This window comes from Callorhinus ursinus, unplaced genomic scaffold (assembly GCF_003265705.2).
Source record: "Callorhinus ursinus isolate GAN/ISIS: 27379988/994484 unplaced genomic scaffold, GSC_fseal_2.0 scaffold23, whole genome shotgun sequence".
NCBI classification, from domain to species: domain Eukaryota; kingdom Metazoa; phylum Chordata; class Mammalia; order Carnivora; family Otariidae; genus Callorhinus; species Callorhinus ursinus.
Genome location: NW_027397085.1, coordinates 25,501,944 through 25,525,229, shown reverse-complemented (window position 1 = coordinate 25,525,229; position 23,286 = coordinate 25,501,944). Strand labels below are relative to the sequence as shown.

Here is a 23,286-nt window from a genome sequence, read left to right as displayed (position 1 = left end):
GTTATTTCAACCTTCCAAAACTTTTGCCACTGTTTATGGGGTAAAGGAAGCAAAATACTTTTTGTCCAAGATAGATGTTGATCAATGTGTAGAACAAGATCATGCCGCAAACGTACTCTTAAAGCATCCAAGCTTGGAATCAGTCTCAGCAGCGCTCCAGAGGATGGTGCAAAATGGTGGTTCTTTTCCTCCTGAACTTTTTCAGCTATCATCCCTGTGCATAAATTCCGTTGATCACCTCTCAAAAGAAGAACTAAAAGGCTTCAACTGACTATTGAATCATAGTTATAAACGTTTTGGAAACCTCCTAAAGAACAAAAACTAGTTTCCCTTCTGACAAATAGTTTCCAGTAGGCTCTGTTCTGATTACTGTATAAAGGAATGAATATCCTCCCCTGTACATGAAAAGATGCCCCACATCATTAGTCACTAGGGAAATGCAAATCAAAACCACAATGAGATACCACTTCACGCCCACTAAGAAAGCTATAATACAAAAGACAATAACAGATATCAGCGAGGATGCGGAGAAGTTGGAACCCTCATACATCGCTGGTAAGGCACAATGGTGTACTGCTTTAGAAAGTAGTTTGGCAGTTCCTCAAAACGTTCAGCACACAGTTACCATGTAATCCAGCTATTCCACTTGTAGGTATAAACTGAAGTGAAAATATATGTCCACACAAAGACTTGCACAGAGATGTTCCTAGCAGCATTTCATAACCAGAAAGTAGAAACAACAGTGGATGGACAAATTACATGTGATATATCCAGACAATAGAATATAGTCATAAAAGGGAATTATGTATTGATGCTGCAACATACATGACTCTAGGAAACATTATACCAAGTGAAAGAAGCTAGACATAAAAGACCTTGTATTATATGATTCCGTTTATATTACTTGCCTAGAATGGGCAAATCTATAGAGACAGAAAACAGATGACTGATTTTTAGGAACTGATGGAAGGCAGGAAATAGGGTGTGACTGCTAATGTGTATGAAGTTTTATGTGGAAGAGAATGAAAATGTTATGGAATCAAATAATGGTGCCTGATTCATAACTTTGTAAGTATACTAGAAACCAATGAATTTTGAGCTTTAAATGGGTGAATGTTATAGTATGTGAATTATATCTCAATAAAACTCTTATTTTAAATAATCTTTGCCTAGATTTTAACAGGTATTTAGCCTGTGTATCACTGTTTGTTATTAAATTTGGGAAAAGTCTATGGCATGAGTTGATTGAGTTTCATTTGGAAGACTGATTTCAATCTGACTTGGCAGCTTTGAGTCAGAAAGCTCTGTACTGCATGATTTGCAGAGTAAATACTTGGTTTATACTAGAAAAAGCATGAGAGTAAGTTAGTAGACTCCTTACAACTTTAAGAGAGTAAGAGCGGTGGTTTGTATAGCAGGTAGTCTCCAGGAAGAGAAATACTGTTTTCCTCCTTTTCTGGTACTTTACTGACTATCCTAGAGACCAAATGTGTTTAAAATAAGTATCAGTAAATGAAAGGTATGTCGGTAAGAATAAGAGTTATTTTATTTCCTTTGAGAAGAGAATTTTTAATAAATCATTCCTTTTTAGTTTGAGGAATGCAGTGATTTTCTTAAGGATCTTTATCTTCATTGGATGTAAGTTCACTCGTATACATAAAGAATTAGAGCAAGGTGCACCCCCATGTTTATTGAAACAATATTTATAGTAGCCAAATTATGGAGGCAGCCAAGTGTCCATTGATAGAGGAATGGGTAAAGATGTGGCGCATATATATATATATATATATATATATATATATATATGTATGTATATATATATATGCATGCGTACATACATACAATGGAATATTATTTGGCCATTAAAAAGGAATGAAATCTTGACATTTACAGGAACATGGATGGAACTAGAGAGTATAATGCTAAGGCATATAAGTCAGAGAAAGACAAATAGCATATGGTTTCACTCATGTGGAATTTAAGAAACATAGCAAAAGAGCAAAGGAAAGAAAAGGAAAGACAAACCAAAAAAACAAGCTTATAACTATAGAGAACACGTTGATGGTTACCAAAGGGGAGGTGGGTGGGGGGATGGGTTGAATAGGTGATGGGGATTAAGGAGTGCACTTGTGATGAGCACTAGCTAATGTGTGGAAGTGTTGAATCACTACATTGTACACCTGAAACTAATATCATACTATATGTTAACTACACTGGAATTAAAATTAAAAACTTAAAAAAATTTTTTTGAGAAAGGTTCTGTTTGGATTAGATCAAAGAATGAGTTCAATAGTTCTCATATTTTACAAGTTTATTTCTTGCCCAGGATGATGACAAATTGTTTAAAAATACTTCCCTTCCTACTTTCTACCATTCTCTTCTCCTCTGTGATCCATGAATTTATAGAATGTCTTGCCCTGATGTCCCAAGGTACTCAAAAGGTGAACCCATTCTTAACAGTTACCATCCACATCTTCTCACTGGGTAATCCAAACATGGAGATGAATCTTGGTGGGTTCCCAGCCTCACTGCCAGGTTGGAAGTTGGTTCTGAGCTGTGGAAAAGGTTGCTGCTATTTGATTGTTAATTTTCTGAGTCACATTAGTGGGGTTTGTAGCAGGTGGAAAACTCTTACTACTTGCTGACAGATCGCACACAGGATGGCTCTACTGCCTTGTGCTTATTCATCAGGTAACTTCTTTGTTCTAGGTTGCTTTTATTTTCCTTTAGGTCACTTTTCCTTTTGCCATTTTTTCCTTCTTTTCTAATCACCTGAGCAGGATTCGACTTCTCTCTTTAATTCAAGGTCATATTTAAGGCAGTTAGGTCTTCACAGGCTCTGAGTGAGTCTCCCACCTATTAGCTCTGCAGCTTTGATCAAGCCATTTAGCTTTGCCAAATCTCAGTTGTTTCATCTATAATATGGAGCTAATGCTAGTATCAGCCTAGCGGATTTACGAGGATTAACTGAGATAATCTGTGTAAAGCATTTATCTAACATTTATTGTGCCACTTAATTTATGCTTTTTGAGGGAGGCCAGGAAGCAGTTAGTCCAATAGTTCCTGACAATAACAGAACAAGTGATTTAAAGGATGCCTACTTATTCCTTTGGCAAAGCGCATATCACTATGCTGCAGTGTCCTCAACTGTAAATAGAGGATAACTTTGCTGAGTGACCATGAGAATTAAATGAGATAATATAAACAAAGCACTTAGAAGTGGACCTGGCATATGGTAATCTCTCAGTGAATGCCTGCTGATTTTTTTTTTTTTTGATCATTTTTATCTGTGGCCAAACCATGGGACTGATTGATCCTGGGTCTGTCAGACCTTGTCTGAGGTTGGTATGCATGGCCAGCAACTTGACTGCCCCTCTCTTCCTCTTTCAGCTGCACAGTTGGACAGCATTGGCTTCAGCATAATCAGGAAATGCATCCACGCTGTGGAAACCAGAGGTAAAGTCGTTCAACAGATGACATTGTTCTCAGTGAAGGTCACACATCTGGTGAGGTGTCAGACCTGCTACCTGTTTCCCGATTTTAAGTGACTCATTAACTCCCCAAGTGCCATTATTAGTGTGTTTCTACAGGTTGTGTTGCTCTGAAGCAGGGGCCCTCAATCGATTTGGTGTCATCAACCTCTTTGGCTGATTAGTAGAATGTTTTAAAGACATACGTGTCAAATACATAGGATAATAAGGAGTCTAGTTACTGGAATTCAGTTAAAATATTGGAAGACCTAGTTGTGATGTAATAGTATATGTGTTTCTTTGTTACCACTTTAAATAATAAGTAATAGACACAGGTCTGATAACTGGCATAATTTGGAAATGCAGTTGACCCTTGAATAATGTGGAAGTTCAGGGTGCCGACCCCCTACCCTCCCGTGCAGTTGAAAATCTGCATATAATTTTTGATTCCCCCACAAACAACTACTAACAGCTTTCTGTTGACCAGAAGACTTACCAATAACATAGGCAATTAATTAATACATATTTTATCTGTAACATGTATTATATACTGTAATACTACAATAAAGTAAGCTAGAGAAAAGAAAATATTAAAAGATCATAAAGCACATTGATTGTACTGTAGTGTGTTTATTGAAAAAAAATCCATGTGTAAGTAGACCTGTGTATTTCAAACCCGTGTTGATCAAGGGTCAGCTGGCCTGATATTTCAAGATGTCTATAAAAGTCGCAGTGTGTTATGAAAATAACTGATTTCTGAGCAAGTCACAGGTATTGCTAACACTGTGATTTATTGCTTATATCATAATGGAAGGAAATGTTTAAATTCAGTGACAGGGTCATGAAAGTAAAGGCATAATTGTTTTCCTGCCTAAGTTCATTGACACTCTGAATTCTCTAGTGCACTCCTGGGGTCTGTGGATGCCAGGTTAAGAACCGTGCTATGAAAAGCCAGTCCCTGGTGACTATCCAGGTGGGTAGAAGGGGTCAGGCCCCTGGTTTGCTGTAGCAGTGCTGTAGCCAGGCCCTGCCTCTTGGACATTGACCCTTCCTGGGGCTGTGGGAGCAGGACTTGAAGAATCAGGGAAGCTAATTCATCCCAGTGGTCTCCTTCCCATCCTTCGATGTCGACCCAAAGGAGAGTCTCAGTTCTGGCAGTTGGGAGCTTTGAGTACTCTGGTCTATGATACTCCTGAGAAAAGCTGTTAACTAACTTTGCTGTGGATTTGGTTTGAACCATTGTTAAAGATGTGAGTCTTACTATTCCACAGCCTCTCAACCCATTAGTCTTTTTCACTTGATTGAAAGAAGTTTTATCTTTTAAAGCAGGATCCGTAACTAGTAAGAGTTCTATTGTAATTATTACATTATAAGTATAAGATATAAATATCTTTATAAAGTATAAAGCATTGAGTAAAGGGGATGAAAAAAATCTTAACTGTATGAGCCACTCCTCCTACCCAGTCAGAAAGTGTTCTTTCCAAAGTAGTTATTTGAATGCGTTCTAAGATTTTTTAAATGTTTGCTTATTTCTGCTATACCTTCCTTCAATAAAGAGTTAAGGCAGCTTGCAAAGAGAAGTGAAATACAGCCAGAGAATATAAAGTAGAAATAGGTGAGATTTCTGGGAATTGATCTGGAGGAAATAAGGACACAGGCAGGTTGAGCCACAAAGCTGTTTACACAATGATGTTAAAGTAAAAAACAGAAACTGGTCAAATGTTTCAAAAACTGGTTGAATCACTAGTTGTACATCCATGCGGTAAAAAGCCGTGAATCGCTAAAACTGCAGGGAAATACATTTATTGACATGCCAAGCTTTCCTTATTACATATTAAGTGAAAAATGAAAGTTACGGAACAGCCTGCACAGTATGAATGCATTCTGGGGGTGGTGGGGGGAAGGGAGATCCATATATGTTCAGGTACCACCATGTCGTCAGAGGGGCTCCCCACTCTTCTTACTGTCTTCCTTTGGTTTATCTACTTGCCTCAATGGCAATTTCTGAATTTTCAAACTGTTACTAAGGCAGTTTTTCAACAGGTGTTTTAATTTTCTGTTCATTCTAAGAGAAAAGAATTAGGAATAAGAGGTACAGGGTTAACAAAAGTAGAGGCATAATAAAAAGGCTGCCAAAAGTAAGTTCAAAACAAAAAATCCCCTCCCCTCCACTGTGAAATTCATCCGCTTGCCTGAGGTGGGCCACCTCTTTGAGTTCTCAGCAGCCAAACCAATAGGGAAATGTAATCATTTAAAACGCTTCACAGAGCCTGTGATAAACGCAGACCAGTGGCTCAGGAGGACAGCTTTTTATGATATAAAGCCAGAAAATATACATAATAAGTAGTAGAGGAAGAACAAGGTCACCATAGATTTGGTGTCCTAGCCTCTGCCTCTTTCTCCCCTCCTGCTCTAAAATAAAGATGAGAATGGTATGTTTTCACTTGTAAGAAAGTTTTCATTTGACACAAAAAGGAAAAGAGGACAGTGTGAGTTAAATGCCATTTTAGCATAAATACTTGAAAGAAGTGATTATTTTCCTACTGGAATGCATGTATGTATATAATTTTTTGTGGTGACCAGAGGTGAACAGACATCCCATATTTTCTGGAGTTCGTTAATCATCGTCTAGCAGGAGACAGGGTTGTATCCAGTTCCAGGAAAGGTCAAGGACAGAAGTAGAGACACTTGAGAAGGGACAAGCCCTTTAAGCCACCACGTTACTGAGTAATGGTTCTGCCGTTAAGTAGCTTGGGGCCCATCCCTTAGTTTTAGATCACAGTCTCCTAGCCGCCGAGCCATGCAGGCTGATGTACGTGCTTTTACAGGTCTTTTTTAGCTATAAAATCCTATCATTCTAGACCACTTCTTTTTATTCCTTAATTCTACATGGGCCTGGTTGGAGACACTGTAGAATCAGCCTTTTCCCAAATTTCTTCCAGGAAATTTTGTTTTGGTCCCAAAGTAGTGGCCCTGAAGGAGTAAAACTCAGTGTTTTATTCATTGTGTCATGTATTGTATACTGACCTAAGTACGGGGCCTATAATGGTAAAGAAGACAGAATCACTGTACATAGAGTTTATGTCATAGTTGTGGGGAGAATGACAAACAAGAAACCAAAAAAGAAAGATAATTTCACGTATTGTTACTTGCTACAAAGAAAAGAGGGTAGGGGACCAGCCAGTAGTGTTGGTCATGGGATGCTTTAGGTTGAAGAGGTTGCATTTCTGTTGAGACCTGAATGATAAAAAGATCTGGGAGAAGCATGTTCCAGGTGGAGGAAACAGCTGTGCAGAGGCTGTGATTTGGGTGCGCAAGCTTGATGTGTGGGAGAAACAGGAAGACCAGTGTAGCTGGAGCAGAGTGAAAGTGGTTGATGATGCAGAAGTGGGCCTGTGCTTAATCCTGCAGGGCCTTGTGGGCCACAGTAAATTTTGATTATGGTCTAAATGCCATGGGAAGCCATTGGAAAGTTTTGAGTAAAGAGAGGATTTGAACTGATACATACTTCAAGAAGTTCGTTTTGGATACTGGTTGGAAAAGGGACATCAGGGGAATAAGATGGGAAGCAGGTGACCAGTTAGTTGAAAGGTGTGGGGTATGATGGGCCTAGGGCTAAACAGAAAAATCACTTCTTCAGTCACTTGGTCTAAATGGTTCCCTTTTGTAAATGGTATAGCGGTGATCCAATCCTTGCACTCAAATGAACAAAGCACTGAGGTGGCTTAGTTTTGGTTCTTTGGCTGTTTTTAGGTAATCCCCTTCTAGTTCAACTGCACATTTACTTGGGTTGAATGAAGGTAATTCTCCTTTTTCTTCATAAAGAATGTTCACATGACAAATAAATGGATTTCCTAATTTCTCAGTCTTGGTGAACATTGTCCAAAATTAAAAATGCTCTCACACCTCTGTATTTTTATTCTGTATTTGAAAATAGATTATAAAGCATTTTTTCTTTTCTACAGCATGAAATTTCTATCACATCAGTTTTGGCTTTTTAAATTTAAAAATTGGTTAAATGTAGCATATTTAAAAGTATATATTTGGCATCTTTCAAAACTCTTCAGATGCTGCGTTTGGCAAGAGAAGAGGAAGGTTTCTTTCCCCTCTGTTGACTGAACTGAACTAACACAAGGGCTGAAGTGTGCAGCACACCCGTGAAATCCTAGACAGCTGCACCAAATCCCACTCCTTCGCTAAGAGCAGAGTTGAGTGACAGGGGACTTTAATTAGAATGGGTTTTAGAAGGACCGAGAAAATGAAAAAGTGCATATGGCTGGGTTGGCTTAACTTGTGTTCTGACATGCCTCTAATTAAATCATCACTGTTTCTCTTCTCAGGGATCAATGAGCAAGGGCTCTACCGAATCGTGGGGGTCAATTCCAGAGTGCAGAAGCTACTCAGTGTCCTGATGGGTGAGTGCAGCAGTGGCTGTGCCAGGCAGGTCCCAGTGGGCTCAAGGGGGCACCTCTGAAAAGTTACTGGTTCCATGAATATGAACAGCCTCTTGGGAAGGAATTGGGTGTCCAAGAGGGAACACCCAGAAATCAGCTGCCCCACTCACCAGTTGTTATGGCTGTAGGCATTACTGGAAGAGATACTTAGTGGGACTGGACAAAACAAACAAAAAAAAATGGCAGGGCCAAAGCACCACACCCTGTGTTTGTAGACTCAGCCACTGCCAGTCCAAGTGGCACGCAGTCACTCATGTGACCACCACACCCTACTCTGTCGTTTATAGCTTATGACTCCACTGTCCTCTTTGGAGACAGGCATTTAGTGGGGCACACCCAATGCCCAAGGAAGGGCATCCTTCTAGCCTGCAAAGCACCTCAGATCTTATGTTCCCTGTTACCAAAAAGGTGTCACGTGACTGCCAGATAACATGTATATAAGCAGATAATTCTTGTGATCCTCTTTGCATCTAGATTTCTACCTAGACTCTGGCATTTGAGGAGCAGAACCTCCCTTACAGCTAGCTGACATAAATATAAAACCACTATCTCCAAATGTGTAGTGTTTGAATCAAAACCCCATGCGTCAATGAGCCAATTTGCTTAGGCAGCAGATTTCCTATATTTTTAGATGTGAATGCAGCCAGCTTCAGTGAGTCACATGGATTTAAATGGCAAACAGATCAGATTTCACGTATCAGTGGCTGTTACTCATCCCCATGGAAGCCCAGCCGGGCACTTGTAGAGATGGACTATCACTTAGGGTCCCTGCTCATTGTCTGGGCAGGGATACTTCTCTTGTTAATATTTGTCTTTTTTTTTTTTTTTTTGCCATCCAGTTTCTGAACATAGTTTTCGTATGTAAAGAAATCTCCTCTCTCATATTGTCCAGAATGACTCTTACCTGTCCCTTTTTCTAGAGAGCTCGTTGCTTCTTGTTGGCAAAACCCTATTCTGTTGCCAGTTACAGTAAGATATTTTGTTTGAAAGTATGATTATTTGTGAGGTCCTCTTGCACTGAGAATCTGGTTCTTGGTTCAGATTTGCAGTGTGGCTAGTTTTTGTTTTGTTTCTGTTTTTATGTTCAGTTAGCCACTGTATAGTACATCATTAGTTTTTGATGTAGTGTTCAGTGATTCATTAATTACGTATAACACCCAGTGCTCATCACAACACGTGCCCTCCTTAATACCCATCACCCTGTTACCCCCTCCCCCACCCCCCTCCCCTCTGAAACCCTCGGTTTGTTTCCCGGGGTCCATAGTCTCTCATGGTTTGTCTCCCTCTCTGATTTCTCTCCCTTCAGATCTCCCTCCCTTCCCCTATGGTCCTCTGTGCTATTGCTTATGTTCCACATGTGAGTGAAACCATATGATAATTGTCTTTCTCTGCTTGATTTACTTCACTTAGCATAATCTACTTTTATTTTGAGATAATTTTACATTTATATGCAGTTCTAAGAAATAAAACAGAGTTATATGTACCTTTACACACTGTCCTCCAATAGTAACATCTTGCTACACTGTAGTAAGATGTCACCACCAGGATATTAATACAGTCAAGATTCAGGACAGTGTCATCACTACAAGGATGCCTTGCGATGCCCTCTTATGGCTCCATCCATCTGCTTAACCTCTCACCTACTTCCCTTACCCCTGCCGACTCTTGATCTCTTGCGCATTTCTTTAATTTTGTCATTTCAAGATTATCTCAGGGGAATCATATGTAATCTTTTTAGATTCGCTTTTTTTTTCATTCAGCATAATTCCCTTGAGATATTTTCTAGTTGTTGTATCAATACTTTGTTCTTTTTTATTGCTGAGTAGTATTGCATTGTATTGATATACACAGTTTGTTTAACCATTCACCTGTTGGGGGACATCTGGGTTTTTTCCAATATGGGTAAATTAGGAATAAAGCTGCTGTAAATAGTTCTGTACAGGTTTTAAATGTGAACATAAATTTGTTTCTCTGGGATAACTGCCCATAAGTTTGATTACTGGGTTGTACAGTGACATGGTGAATTTTTGAGAAATTGTAATGTAAAGAAGAATTAAGATTCTAACAGGTATCAACCCTCAGTCTTTCATTTCTGATCCGAGTTGCAAACGTGTGGAGTGTGTGCTTCTTATAGCAGATTGTCAGGTGCTAGAGCTGAAACTTCAGAAAGATTCAGTCCTTGTCTGCAGAGTCTGATAGGGGGAAATATACATGCATGAGCATCGTGATGTAAAATATGATACTGGCACCTATTACAAGCCATATCTGGAACATTGAGTATTGAAGGAAAGAATAGGAGAATAATTAAGATTAAGGAAATGAGCAGTAAGTAGCATGAAGGGCAGAAGCTAGGGTCAGTGGTGGCTATAGTAGAGGGTACTAACTTAATATTATTTTAATATTTGAAAGTGCTTGAGGCTGGATCAGGAGAGTTAAAACTGAAATGCTAAGGTGGTCCCTTTTGTCAAAGAACTTGAATATTGTGCTAAGAAGTTTGTGAGAGTTTTATTTCCTACAGGAAAAAAAAAGACTCTATTAAAGGTTTTTAAGTAGTGGGGCACCTGGGTGGCGCAGTTGGTTAAGTTTCTGACTCTTGATTCGGCTCAGACCATGATCTCAGGGCTGTGAGATTGAGCCCTGTGTCATGCCCAGCATGAAACCTACTTAAGATTCTCTCTGTCCCTCTCCCTCTGCCCCTTGCCACCCCCAAAAAAGTATCTAAGTAGTGATGCTGTATGTGTGAGGGCTCTTTTGCACACACAGTGTCAAGAAGACAATTCAGAACACTTTAAAGGAAAAATAAAAGGCATTAATTTGCTCACACAACTGCTCAGTCCAAGATGGCAGAAGCATAGCAGGATGTGGTGGCTCCAATGACCTCTTTACCTTTGCTGGAGTCTTTCCCACTCCTTTCTTCTGGCTTCTCATTATCTGTGATCTCTGCTTGTCTTTATATCAGCTGTTTTCTTTGTGGGAATGTCCCACGTTGTTCAGCCTCAGCGGTTTGTCAATCTTACATCACTGAGTAGAGAGTATCTTTCTTTTTTCTTTTTTTTTTTTTAAGATTTTATTTGACAGAGAGCAGGAGAGCATAAGCAGTGGGAGCGGCAGAGGGGGAGAGAGAAGCAGGTCCCCCATCAACCTGGGAGCTTAATGCGGGGCTCAATCCCAGGACCCTGGGATCATGACCTGAGTCAAAGGCAGTCGCTTAACCAACTGAGCCACCCAGTCGACCTGAGAGTATCTTTCTTTACAGTTCATGGAGGACTTTGATTGGTCAGCATGGGGCCATTCACATGAGTCATTTCTCAGTCTCAGGGCAGTCACATGACCTACAGCAGATGGATCTGGATGGCCTTGATCCCTTGCTTATCTCTGGTGATATTGGGAGGTGTGGCAAAGTGGAATAGGAAGGGGGTTAGTCCATAGAAGCCTGTGGACTGAGCAGAATTATTAAAAGAATGTTGGAGAGTGCTTTCCTGAAATAATGGCTGCTGGGTAGATTTAAAAAAAAAAGAAAGTATGTCCAACACAGGTTTAACAAGATCAGACTGTAGTCTTAGGAGGGTAGTACTGGCAGCAATGGGGAGCCTGTATTTGATATGGAGAGACACAGAGAAAGAAGATAGTTGTAATAATTAAGCAGCATATAGCCAAACGAGGGCTGGACCAAGTAGATGCTCTGATATTAGGGAAAAAAGGCTCAAAATGAACAACAGGACTTTGTAACCTACTGGATATGGGACAAAGAGATTTCAAAGATGACAGATTATTATGTAAGGTGATACTAGTGAAAAGAAATAGGACATTTTGGATGGGTTTGCCAGAAAAAAGAACCAGTTTAGCTCAGTTGTGCTAAGCAAAGAGTGGTGTGAAAGGATCTTGTTTTTATCACTTCTCTTAGTGGCTCTCAAACAAAATATTTGTCCTGTTCTCTTCCTCAGTTTTCCTAGGGGCAGACAAAATAATCATGAATATCTGAGAAATGTCATGAAAAACTAATAACCAGCAGCTGAAAGTCACAAGGCCAGCTGCCTCTACCAGGAGAATGTTACAGATAGACTAGAATCCAAACTGAGGCTCAATCAGAGCTGAAAGATGACCACAGTGCAAGATCTTATCAGAAATGGAGAATGGGGAGAGGGCGGAGCAAGATGGCGGAGAAGCAGGAGACCTGGATTTCCTCTGGTCCCAGGAATTCAGCTAGATAGGGATCAAACCATTCTGAACACCTACGAACTCAACAGGAGATCGAAGAAAAGAATAGTAACAACTCTCTGAACAGAGAAGCGACCACTTTCTGGAGGGTAGGACGTGGGGAGAAGTGAATCCGAGGCAGTATTCGGGAGGATAGACGGCAGGGGAGGGGGCCTCCGTCCACCACTTCTGGCAACTGATAGAGCTGCAGAGCACAAAATGAGAACTTTTAGAAGTTGGCTCCGCTGAGGGACGTTGCTCCAGTGGCTAAGCGGGGGGTGGAACCCTCTCTGGGACAGTGTGGTCTCAGGACCCTCGGGGTCACAGAAAGACGGGGTGCCTGAGTATGGCAGAGTTCCCAGGTATTGGAGCGGGGAAGCTGGCTGCAGAGACCTAGCCGAGGCGCAGGCTCTCAGCTCAGGGTTGCCATAAACCATAATCCACGGCACAGTCAGGCCACTGCTCCTCCAGCAGGGACCCAACAAGCGGCAGATCCAGGGAGACTCCCCTTTCTCCCCCAGGAGGAGTGGTGCGGGAGCGCACCGCAGGGATCTGCTGGTTTGGAGACTCCACACAGGGTTGTGCGCCAGAGATAGAAACACTGGGTCACAGGCCAGGTGAACACAGAGTGCAGCCGGAGACTGGGGAGATGGGAGTGACTGCTTTTCTCTGGGGGTGCACTGAGGAGTGGGGCCCCCGAGTTCTCGACTCCTCTGGGGCGGAGATTGGGAGGCCACCATTTTCACTCTCATCCTCCAAAGCCCATCGGAAAGCTTTCAGGGAACAAAAGTTCCCGAGAGCAAACCTGAGCAGATGACTTAGCCTGGACCCGGCAAGGGCGGGGCAATTCCACCTCCAGCAAAGACATTTGGGAGCCACGGCAACAGGCCCCTCCCCCAGAAGATCAGCAAGAACCGCCAGCCAAGACCAAGTTTACCGATCAATGAGAACGGCAGAACTCCAGCGCTAGGGGAATACTGCACATAGAATTCATGGCTTTTTTACCATGATTCTTTAGTCTTTCAAAGTTAATTTTTTTTAACTGTCTTTTTTTTTTTAATTTTCCTTTTTTCCCTTTTCAACCAACATCTTATCAATCCCTTTTTTAAAAAACATTTTTATTTTTCATTTTTAGAGTCATATTCTATCCCTTCATAGTAGTTACCCTTATTTTTGGCATATATATATAAGTTGTTCTCTCTTTAAAATTTTGAGATACAGTTTCTTCTAACAGATCAAAATATACCCTAAATCTCTAGCGTATTGCTTTGTTCTAGTCTCCTGCCTGATCACATTCGCTACCTTTTTTTTTCTTTTTTTTTTAAATCCTCTTCTTTCTTTTTTCAAACAACTTCTTATCAATTCCTTTTATAAAATCTTTTATAATTTTCATCTTTACAGTCATATTCTATCCCTTCATCGTATTAACCCTTATTTTTGTACATATATAAGTTTTTCTTTCTTTAAAATTTTGGAAGGCACTTTCTTCTAACAGACCAAAATACGCCCAAAATCTAGTTTGTGGCACTGATCTATGCACTAGTCTGATCATATTTGATCATATTCTGTTTTTTTGTTTAGTTTTCTTCTGTTTTTCTTTGTTTTTATCTTTTTTTCTTTATTTTTCCTTCTTTTTTCTTTCTTTCCCTTTCTTTTCCCCCAGTTTCAGGTCTTTTATGATTTGTTTAGAGTATATTTTCTGGGGACGTTGGTGCCCTGTTAGCATTTTGTTCTCTCATTCATCTATTCTCCTCTGGACAAAATGACAAGACAGAAAAAATCACCTCAACAAAAAGAACAAGAGGCAGTACCAACTGCCAGGGACCTACTCAATACGGACATTAGTACGATGTTGGACCTAGACTTCAGAATCATGATTTTAAAGATACTAGCTGGGCTTGAAAACAGTGTGGAAGTTATTAGAGAAACCCTTTCTGGAGAAATAAAAGAACTAAAATCTAACCAAGTCGAAATCAAAAAGGCTATTAATGAGGTTCAATCAAAAATAGGCGCTCTAACTGCTAGGATAAATGAGGCAGAAGAGAGAATCAGCGATATAGAAGACCAAATGATGGAGAATAAAGAAGCTGAGAAAAAGAGAGAGAAATAACTACTGGATCATGAGGACAGAATTCGAGAGATTAGTGATACTGTAAGACGGAACAACATTAGAATAATTGGGATCCCAGAAGAAGAAGAAAGAGAGAGAGGGGCCGAAGGTATATTGGAGCAAATAATAGCAGAGAACTTCCCTAATTTGGGAAAGGAAACAGCCATCAAAATCCAGAAGGCACAGAGAACACCTCTCAAAATCAATAAAAATATTGACATCTAATAGTAAAACTTACGAGTCTCAGAGACAAAGAGAAATCCTGAAAGCAGCTCAGGAGAAGAGATATGTAACCTACAATGGTAGAAACATTAGATTGGCAACAGACCTATCCACAGAGACCTGGCAGGCCAGAAAGGACTGACATGATATATTCAGAGCACTAAATGAGAAAAATATGCAGCCAAGAATGCTGTGTCCAGCTAGGCTGTCATTGAAAATAGAAGGAGAGATAAAAAGCTTCCAGGACAAACAAAAACTAAAGGAATTTGCAAACACGAAACCAGCTCTACAAGAAATACTGAAAGGGGTCCTCTAAGCAAAGAGAGAGCCTGAAAGCAACATAGACCAGAAAGGAACACAGACAATATATACAGTAACAGTCACCTTACAGGCAATACAATGGTACTAAATTCATATCTATCAATAGTTACCCTGAATATAAATGGGCCAAATGCCCCAATCAAAAGACATAGGCTATCAGATTGGATAAAAAAACAAGACCCATCGATATGCTGTCTGCAAGAGACTCATTTTAGACCCAAAGACACCCCCAGATTGAAAGTGAGGGCGTGGAAAACCATTTACCATGCTAATGGACACCAAAAGAAAGCTGGGGTAGCAATCCTTATATCAGACAAATTAGATTTTAAACCAAAGACTATAAAAAAATGAGGAAGGACACTCTATCCTACTTAAAGGGTCTATCCAACAAGAAGATCTAACAATTGTAAATACCTATGCCCCTAACATGGGAGCAGCCAATTATATAAGGCAATTAAATAACAAAAGCAAAGAAACACATTGACAACAATACAATAATAGTGGGGGACTTTAACACCCCCCTGACTGAGATGGACAGATCATCTAAGCAAAAGATCAACAAGGAAATAAAGACTTTAAATGACATACTGGACCAAATGGACTACACAGATATATTCAGAACATTCTGTCCCAAAACAACAGAATACGCACTCTTCTCTAGTGCCCATGGAACATTCTCCAGAATAGATCACATCCTACGTTACAAATCAGGTCTCAATCGGTACCAAAAGATTGGGATTATTTCCTGCATATTTTCAGACCAGAGTGCTTTGAAACTAGAACGCAATCACAAGAGGAAAGTCAGAAAGAACTCAAATACATGGAGGCTAAAGAACATCCTACTAAAGAATGAATGGGTCAACCAGGAAATTAAAGAAAAATTAAAAAAATTCATGGAAACCAATGAAAATGAAAACACAACTGTTCAAAATCTTTGGGATACAGCAAAGGCAGTCCTGAGAGGAAAGTATATAGCAATACAAGCCTTTCTCAAGAAACAAGAAAGGTCTCAAGTACACAACCTAACCCTACACCTAAAGGAGCTGGAGAAAGAACAGCAAATAAAGCCTAAACCCAGCAGGAGAAGAGAAATAATCAAGATCAGAGCAGAAATCAATGGAATAGAAACCAAAAGAACAGTAGAATAGATCAACAAAACTAGGAGCTGGTTCTTTGAAAGAATTAACAAGATTGATAAACCCCTGCCCAGACTTATCAAAAAGAAAAGAGAAATGACCCAAATCAACAAAATCATGAATGAAAGAGGAGAGATCACAACCAACACCAAAGAAATACAAACAATTATAAGAACATATTATGAGCAGCTATATGCCAGCAAAATAGATAATCCGGAAGCAGTGGGTGCATTCCTAGAGATGTATCAACTACCAAAACTGAACCAGGAAGAAATAGAAAACCTGAAGAGACCTACAAACACTAAGGAATTGAAGCAGTCGTCAAAAGTCTCCCAACAAACAAAAGCCTAGGGCCAGATGGCTTCCCAGGGGAGTTCTACCAGACATTTAAAGAAGAATTAATACCTGTTCTTCTGAAACTGTTCCAAAAAATAGAAATGGAAGGAAAACTTCCAAACTCGTTTTATGAGGCCACCATTACCTTGATCCCAAAACCAAACAAAGACCCCATCAAAAAGGAGAATTACAGACCAATATCCTTGATGAACATGGATGCAAAAATTCTCACCAAAATACTAGCCAATAGGATCCAACAGTACATTAAAAGGATTATTCACCACGACCAAGTGGGATTTATCCCCGGGCTGCAAGGTTGGTTCAACATCCGCAAATCAATCAATGTGATACAATACATTAATAAAAGAAAGAACAAGAACCATATGATCCTCTCAATAGATGCAGAAAAAGCATTTGACAAAGTACAGCATCCTTTCTTGATCAAAACTCTTCAGAGTATAGGCATAGAGGGTTCATACCTCAATATCATAAAAGCCATCTATGAAAAACCCACAGCGAATATCATTCTCAATGGGGAAAAACGGAGAGCTTTCCCCCTAAGGTCAGGAACACAGCAGGGATGTCCACTATCACCACTGCTATTCAACATAGTATTAGAAGTCCTAGCCACAGTAATCAGACAACAAAAAGAAATCAAAGGCATCTAAATTGGCTAAGAAGAAGTCAAACTCTCACTGTTTGCAGATGTTATGATACTTTATGTGGAAAACCCAAAAGATTCCACCCCAAAACTGCTAGAACTCATACAGGAATTCAGTAAGTGGCAGGATATAAAATCAATGCACAGAAATCAGTGGCATTCCTATACACCAACAACAAGATGGAAGAAAGAGAAATTAAGGAGTTGATCCCATCTACAATTGCACCCAAAACCATAAGATACCTAGGAATGAATCTAACCAAAGAGGCAAAGGATCTGTACTCAGAAAATTATAAAATAGTCATGAAAGAAATTGAGCAAGACACAAAGAAATGGAAAAACGTTCCATTCTCATGGACTGGAAGAACAAACATTGTGAAGATGTCAATGCTACCTAGAGCAATCTACACGTTCAGTGCAATCCCTATCAAAATACTATCCATTTTTTTCAAAGAAATGGAACAAATAATCCTAAAATGTGTATGGAACCAGAAAAGACCTTGAATAGCCAGAGGAATGTTGAAAAAGAAAAGCAAAGCTGGCGGCATCACAATTCCGGACTTCAAGCACTATTACAAAGCTGTCATCATCAAGACAGTATGGTACTGGCACAAAAACAGACACATGGATCAATGGAACAGAATCGAGAGCCCAGAAATGGACCCTCAACTCTGGTGAACTAATCTCGACAAAGCAGGAAAGAATATCCAATGGCAAAAAGACAGTCTTTTCAACAAATGGTTTTGGAAAAATTGGACAGCCACATGCAGAAGAATGAAACTGGACCATTTCCTTACACCACACACAAAAATAGACTCCAAATGGATGAAAGACCTAAATGTGAGACAGGAGTCCATCAACATCCTAAAGGAGAACACCGGCAGTAACCTCTTCACCTCAGCCACAGCAACTTCTTCCTAGAAACATCACCAAAGGCGAGGGAAGCAAGGGCAAAAATGAACTATTGGGACCTCATCAAGATAAAAAGCTTTTGCACAGCAAAAGAAAGTCCACAAAACCAAAAGACAACCGACGGAATGGGAGAAAATATTTGCAAATGACATATCAGATAAAGGGCTAGTATCCAAAATCTATAAAGAACTTATCAAACTCAACACCCAAAGAACAAATAATCCAATCAAGAAATGGGCAGAAGACATGAACAGACATTTTTCCAAAGAAGACATCCAAATGGCCAAAAGACACATGAAAAAGTGCTCAACATTGCTCGGCATCAGGGAAATCCAAATCAAAACCTCAATGAGATATCACCTCATACCAGTCAGAATGGCTAAAATTAACAAGTAAGGAAACGACAGATGTTGGCGGGGATGTGGAGAAAGGGGTACCCTCCTACCCTGTTGGTGGGAATGCAAGCTGGTGCAGCCACTCTGGAAAACAGTATGGTGGGAATGCAAGCTGGTGCAGCCACTCTGGAAAACAGTATGGAGGTTCTTCAAAAATGAAAATAGAGATACCATATGATCCAGCAATTGCACTATTGGGTATTTACCCCAAAGATATAAATGTAGGGATCTGAAGGGGTATGTGCACCCCGATGTTTATAGCAGCAATGTCCACAATAGCCAAACTGTGGAAAGAGCCAAGATATCCATCAACAGATGCATGGATAAAGAAGATGTGGTATATATATACAATGCAATATTATGCAGCCATCAGAAAGAATGAAATCTTGCCATTTGCAATGACGTGGATGGAACTGGAGGGTATTATGCTGAGTGAAATAAGTCAATCAGAGAAAGACTTGTATCATATGGCCTCACTGATATGAGGAATTCTTAATCTCAGGAAACAAACTGAGGGTTTCTGGATTGGTGGGGGGTTGGAGGGATGAGGTGGCTGGGTGATAGACAGTGGGGAGGGTATGTGCTGTGGTCAGCACTGTGAAGTGTGCAAGACTGTTGAATCACAGATCTGTACCTCTGAAGGAAATAATACATTATATGTTAAAAAAAAAAAAAAAGAAGATAGCAGGAGGGGAAGAATGAAGGGGGGGTAAATCGGAGGGGGATACGAACCATGAGAGACGATGGACTCTGAAAAACAAACTGAGGGTTCTAGAGGGGAGGGGGGTGGGGGGATGTGTTAGCCTGGTGCTGGGTATTAAAGAGGGCACGTTCTGCTTGGAGCAGTGGGTGTTATATACAAACAATGAATCATGGAACACTACATCAAAAACTAATGATGTAATATATGGTGATTAACATAACATAAAAAAAAAAAAAGAAATGGAGAACGGTATTGTGATTTTCATGACCAGTTAAGATAACCTGTTTGGATCTTGTAAGTGAGGACTCACCTCTTACACCAGGAAGACTCCAAACCTGAAGGCGGGTCTCTTTCCCTGTATGAATATGCTGCCCTTTTCATCAGTTCCTGGTATTGGTGCTAGGCTGGGTTAGCCAAGAGTGTAGAATAAATAAGGCTCCTACACTGCAAAACCTCTCCCTGAGATGGTTGGGCTGAGTGTGAACCACTCATTTACTATTGCTTTATTCTGTATCGATTGGATGCCCTTTTAGGTGCTAGGCAATGGGTAGGATATGGACTATTTTACAGAGGCTCTCAGAAGTAGAGTAGTGAATTTTTAATATTGAAAGTATGGATTAGAATTAAGTAAAACCAGAGACTTCTTTTGATCACTTTGAGTTTACTTTGTATGCTTTCAGTACATTAGAGGTCTTGAGATTAGAAGAGGAATCTTAAGAGCCAGAGCTTTGAAGGATGCCTGGGTGGCTCAGTTCACACTCTGCATCTGCCTTCGGGTCAGGTTATGATCCCAGGGTACTGGGATCGAGCCCCATGTCCGTCTCCCTAACTCAGCGGGGAACCTTCTCCCTCTCCCTCTCTGACTGCCGCTCTGCTTGCTTGAGTGCATGTGCTCTCTCTCTCTCTCTGTCAAATAAATAAATAAATAAAATCTTAAAAAAAAGTAGAACCAGTGCTTTAAGAACTTTTTCCTTCTATTGATTAGAATTCTTTAAGAAAGCTTGCTAGAATTATCTGTTAGTACATGTGGTGTAGCCTGGTGCTAGTGTCCTACCAAAAGCTACCCTTAATACTCTTCCTCCTAGCAGTGGGAGTCTTTAGTCTGTGAAGAGTGAAAAGGTCTCAGGAACACTTGCAGATTCCTAGAAATAGTGTCTTCCATGTGTGTATTATTGTTTTTCCTGTCCCCTGAATGTTAAGATAAATTTTTCCAAATTTTAGCTCATTTTTAATACAAATCATCTGTATGCTGATTTGTTCACTACATCTGTTTTTCTTCCTGTACATCTTTATATTAATTTTTAAATAACATTTTTTCTGATCAAAGGTTGTGAGTAGTGATTATAGCAAATTTGGAGAAATACAAAAAGTGGAAAGAAGAAAATAAAGTCTTGCAGACCAGAGATAACCTTTACTGACCATTTTATCATACCATTAAAATATATTCTATAATATAAAATGTTTATAAAGGTGGAATCACACCGTGCATATATATTGCTTTTTAATAGGTTTTTTTCTCATGTAACACTACAGTCTATTTTCTTATGTCATTCAAGTTCTAGAGTGTGATTTTCTTTTTTTTCGGCCATGTATTGTGTAGATCCAACTTTTTAATCAGTCCCTTATTCTTGGATACATAGACTGATTGCAATTCGTCATTCTAGAAAGCACTCAGGCAAACATCCCCATAGGGGATGCAAAGTTTAAAAGTATGCATTTTGGAGTTAGACAAGTTGCATTTCCACTGCTTATCCATTTGACTTTACACAAATTATTTAAACATGTCTAGTCTTGTCTCATCATCTGTAATAACTCCTGCTTCTGTAATAACGTGAGGGTTAAAGGGAAGATGCTTATGGGTTGCTGAGTCTGAAAGCCTCTGCATGTTAGTAAATAAATGTTGGCTGTTGTTTTTTTTTTTTAAGATTTTATTTATTTATTTGAGAGAGAGAATGAGATAGAGAGCACGAGAGGGAAGAGGGTCAGAGGGAGAAGCAGACTCCCTGCTGAGCAGGGAGCCGGATGCGGGACTCAATCCCGGGACTCCAGGATCATGACCCGAGGCGAAGGCAGTCGCTTAACCGACCGAGCCACCCAGGCGCCCGGCTGTTGTTATTTTTAAGTTATATATGCATATTGAATGATTTCCCTAGGGTTTGTTTTAAGATGTTGAATTGCTGGACCATGGTATGTACATGTTTTCAAGGCCCTTGATTGATACCACATATCTGCTGTCAGTGGTTTGTGAAGTGCCCGTTACCTCATATCCTTGCCATACTCTTTATTACTTTTTTTTGCATATAAGTTACAAATATATTTTTAATGTATCTCTTTTTTATTTAACTTTGCATTTCTGTAGTTCTGGGTGAAGTTGGACATTCTCTCTGTGTTTCTTACTGATTTATTTTTCTTCTCTCCTGAATTGCCTGATTTTGTGTTCTTAGACTGTTTTTCTATTGGTGCATTCATCTTCTGATGGTAAGAATCTTTTAGATGTGGAGGCTATGTTACCAGTATTTTTTTGTATTTTGTCATTTATCTTGAACTTTATTTGTGGTACGTTTGTTTTTGTTTTATGAATATTTTAAATTTTTACAAAGTCTAGTCTTTTATGAAATCAGTCCTTTTCTTAGCTGAATTATGCCTTAAAAGACCTTCTCCATCTAGGATTACAAAACCTTTTTGTTTTCTTTACATCCCATCAAGAATATTTGATGGAAACTGACTCTCCTTTTCCTTGAATACTTATCTGATGGACCAATAACCATTTAATAAGAAAATTTCTCCCCTTCTACTACTTTTTAGTATCACTGTATAATCATTCTTTTATACATTTTAGGGTCTGTTGATGGAGTTTTTACATATGTTTTTCCAAAGGAAAACAAATTCTCTGTTATTCTGCAATTCTCAATCTTTAAAAAGAAGTTTTCTTCATTTTTTACATTTTCAATTTTTTTCTCCTGATTCTTTGTATGTTAGCAAAAATTCTCAAACTTGTACCCCATATCCATGTTATTTATTTAAATTTCTTTTAGGTTGAGTTTTTTTATCTGTTTATAATGCAAACCTTAATTTTCTAATTGAGTTTTTTGTGTCTTTACTAACATATTTAGCTGTTTTCATTTATACTTTTCAGCCATGACCTTTATTATTTCAGTCTGTGTCTTCTTACTTTGATGCCTTATTTCACATTATCCATTAGTTTTCTGAATTTCATTTATAGTACAGAACAGGTGCTTTCTGAAATTTTGTTAGAGTGCTTTGGTCTTCATATTTTATGCCAAGTGTTTCATCAGCTTTTTAATATTTTTAATCAAACCTGAACACAGAGAAGTTTATAAATCTTTGCCATTAAATTCACTGTGGCTAGGTTCTCCTTGTTCTGCTATTTTCCTGAACGCTATTAGAATCATTCTGTCACATGTATTGGAGGGCTGGTATATGTGAATCCATCCAACTTTCTGGTATTTTAAAATCTTTGTTTTAGTGTGGACCTATAAGCCTAAATAGATTTCTCCTGATTCTGCTGGTCATGGTTCTGGGAGAAGTAAACTTTATTCCTGGTTAATCAGAAGTATGCTGTGGTTCTTGGCTGTCACTCACATCTTTCTTCTAGGACTTTCTCCTTTCTGAATTCATTTCCCTTGATATAAAGGGATATCCCTACACTGCTGTCCCCAGTCTAATTTCACTGCCTGAATTTTGATCTCAGGACAATTCTGGCTACTCCTGAAAGTACCTTCCCCTCTTTGTGCTGGGGTGGGGTGGGGGAAGTGCAGTGATGCTCCCTGGGGTGTCTTGGACTATGGTTTAGGGTGAGCAGAGGGCCATTGCCTACCACATGGTTCCTGCAAGTGGATTTTCCTCAGGGCCTCACCAAGTTCTGCCTGGTGGATATTCTTCTGGTGACAGGCAAAATGTTGACTGTGAACCTTATTGTGCTTTTGAAACTTCATTTCTCTTTTTTTGTGCATCTTTATTAGTATTTCACCATGGTGGTGAAAAAGTACAAATTCCATGTTGCTATTTTTTGTCATCTTGTAACTTTTTTTTTTTTTGAATTAAAAAATTCATGTTTAAAGCGAGGTTAGTGCTACAGAGAATACCTGGAAGGTATTAGACTGCAAGGCTTTAAAGCACCAAATTACAATAGCATGCCTCACCCACTGATCTCTGATCCCACCATGAGGTATCCTTCCTTACTCCTCTGAAGCCTTGAATATTTGTCTTTTATCTGTGCCCTTCTTTTCTCACATTCTCATACAGCATAGCATAAATAAAGCAAGCAGAGATTCTTTCAGAAGAAATCCTAAAGTAATAGGATTCTCTATGTCGTTCTTCATGGCAACTTCTTAGATCTGAAGGCTTG

At 39.5% G+C, this 23,286-nt stretch overlaps 1 protein-coding gene across 15 annotated transcripts in view; it reads left to right on the top strand.

Moving 5' to 3' along the window:
* ARHGAP26 (Rho GTPase activating protein 26) overlaps positions 1-23,286 on the top strand; it is a 451,561-nt gene that overhangs the window by 255,869 nt on the left and 172,406 nt on the right. For all 15 annotated transcript variants that reach the window (XR_012382106.1, XR_012382105.1, XM_073905517.1 and 12 more), the window contains exons 13-14: positions 3,391-3,456; positions 7,811-7,885. Coding sequence is in view for 13 of the 15 variants with exons in the window: in XM_073905517.1 (XP_073761618.1) it covers positions 3,391-3,456; positions 7,811-7,885 (141 nt within the window). In the remaining 2 variants the exon portion in view is untranslated. The remainder of the gene's footprint in view (positions 1-3,390; positions 3,457-7,810; positions 7,886-23,286) is intronic.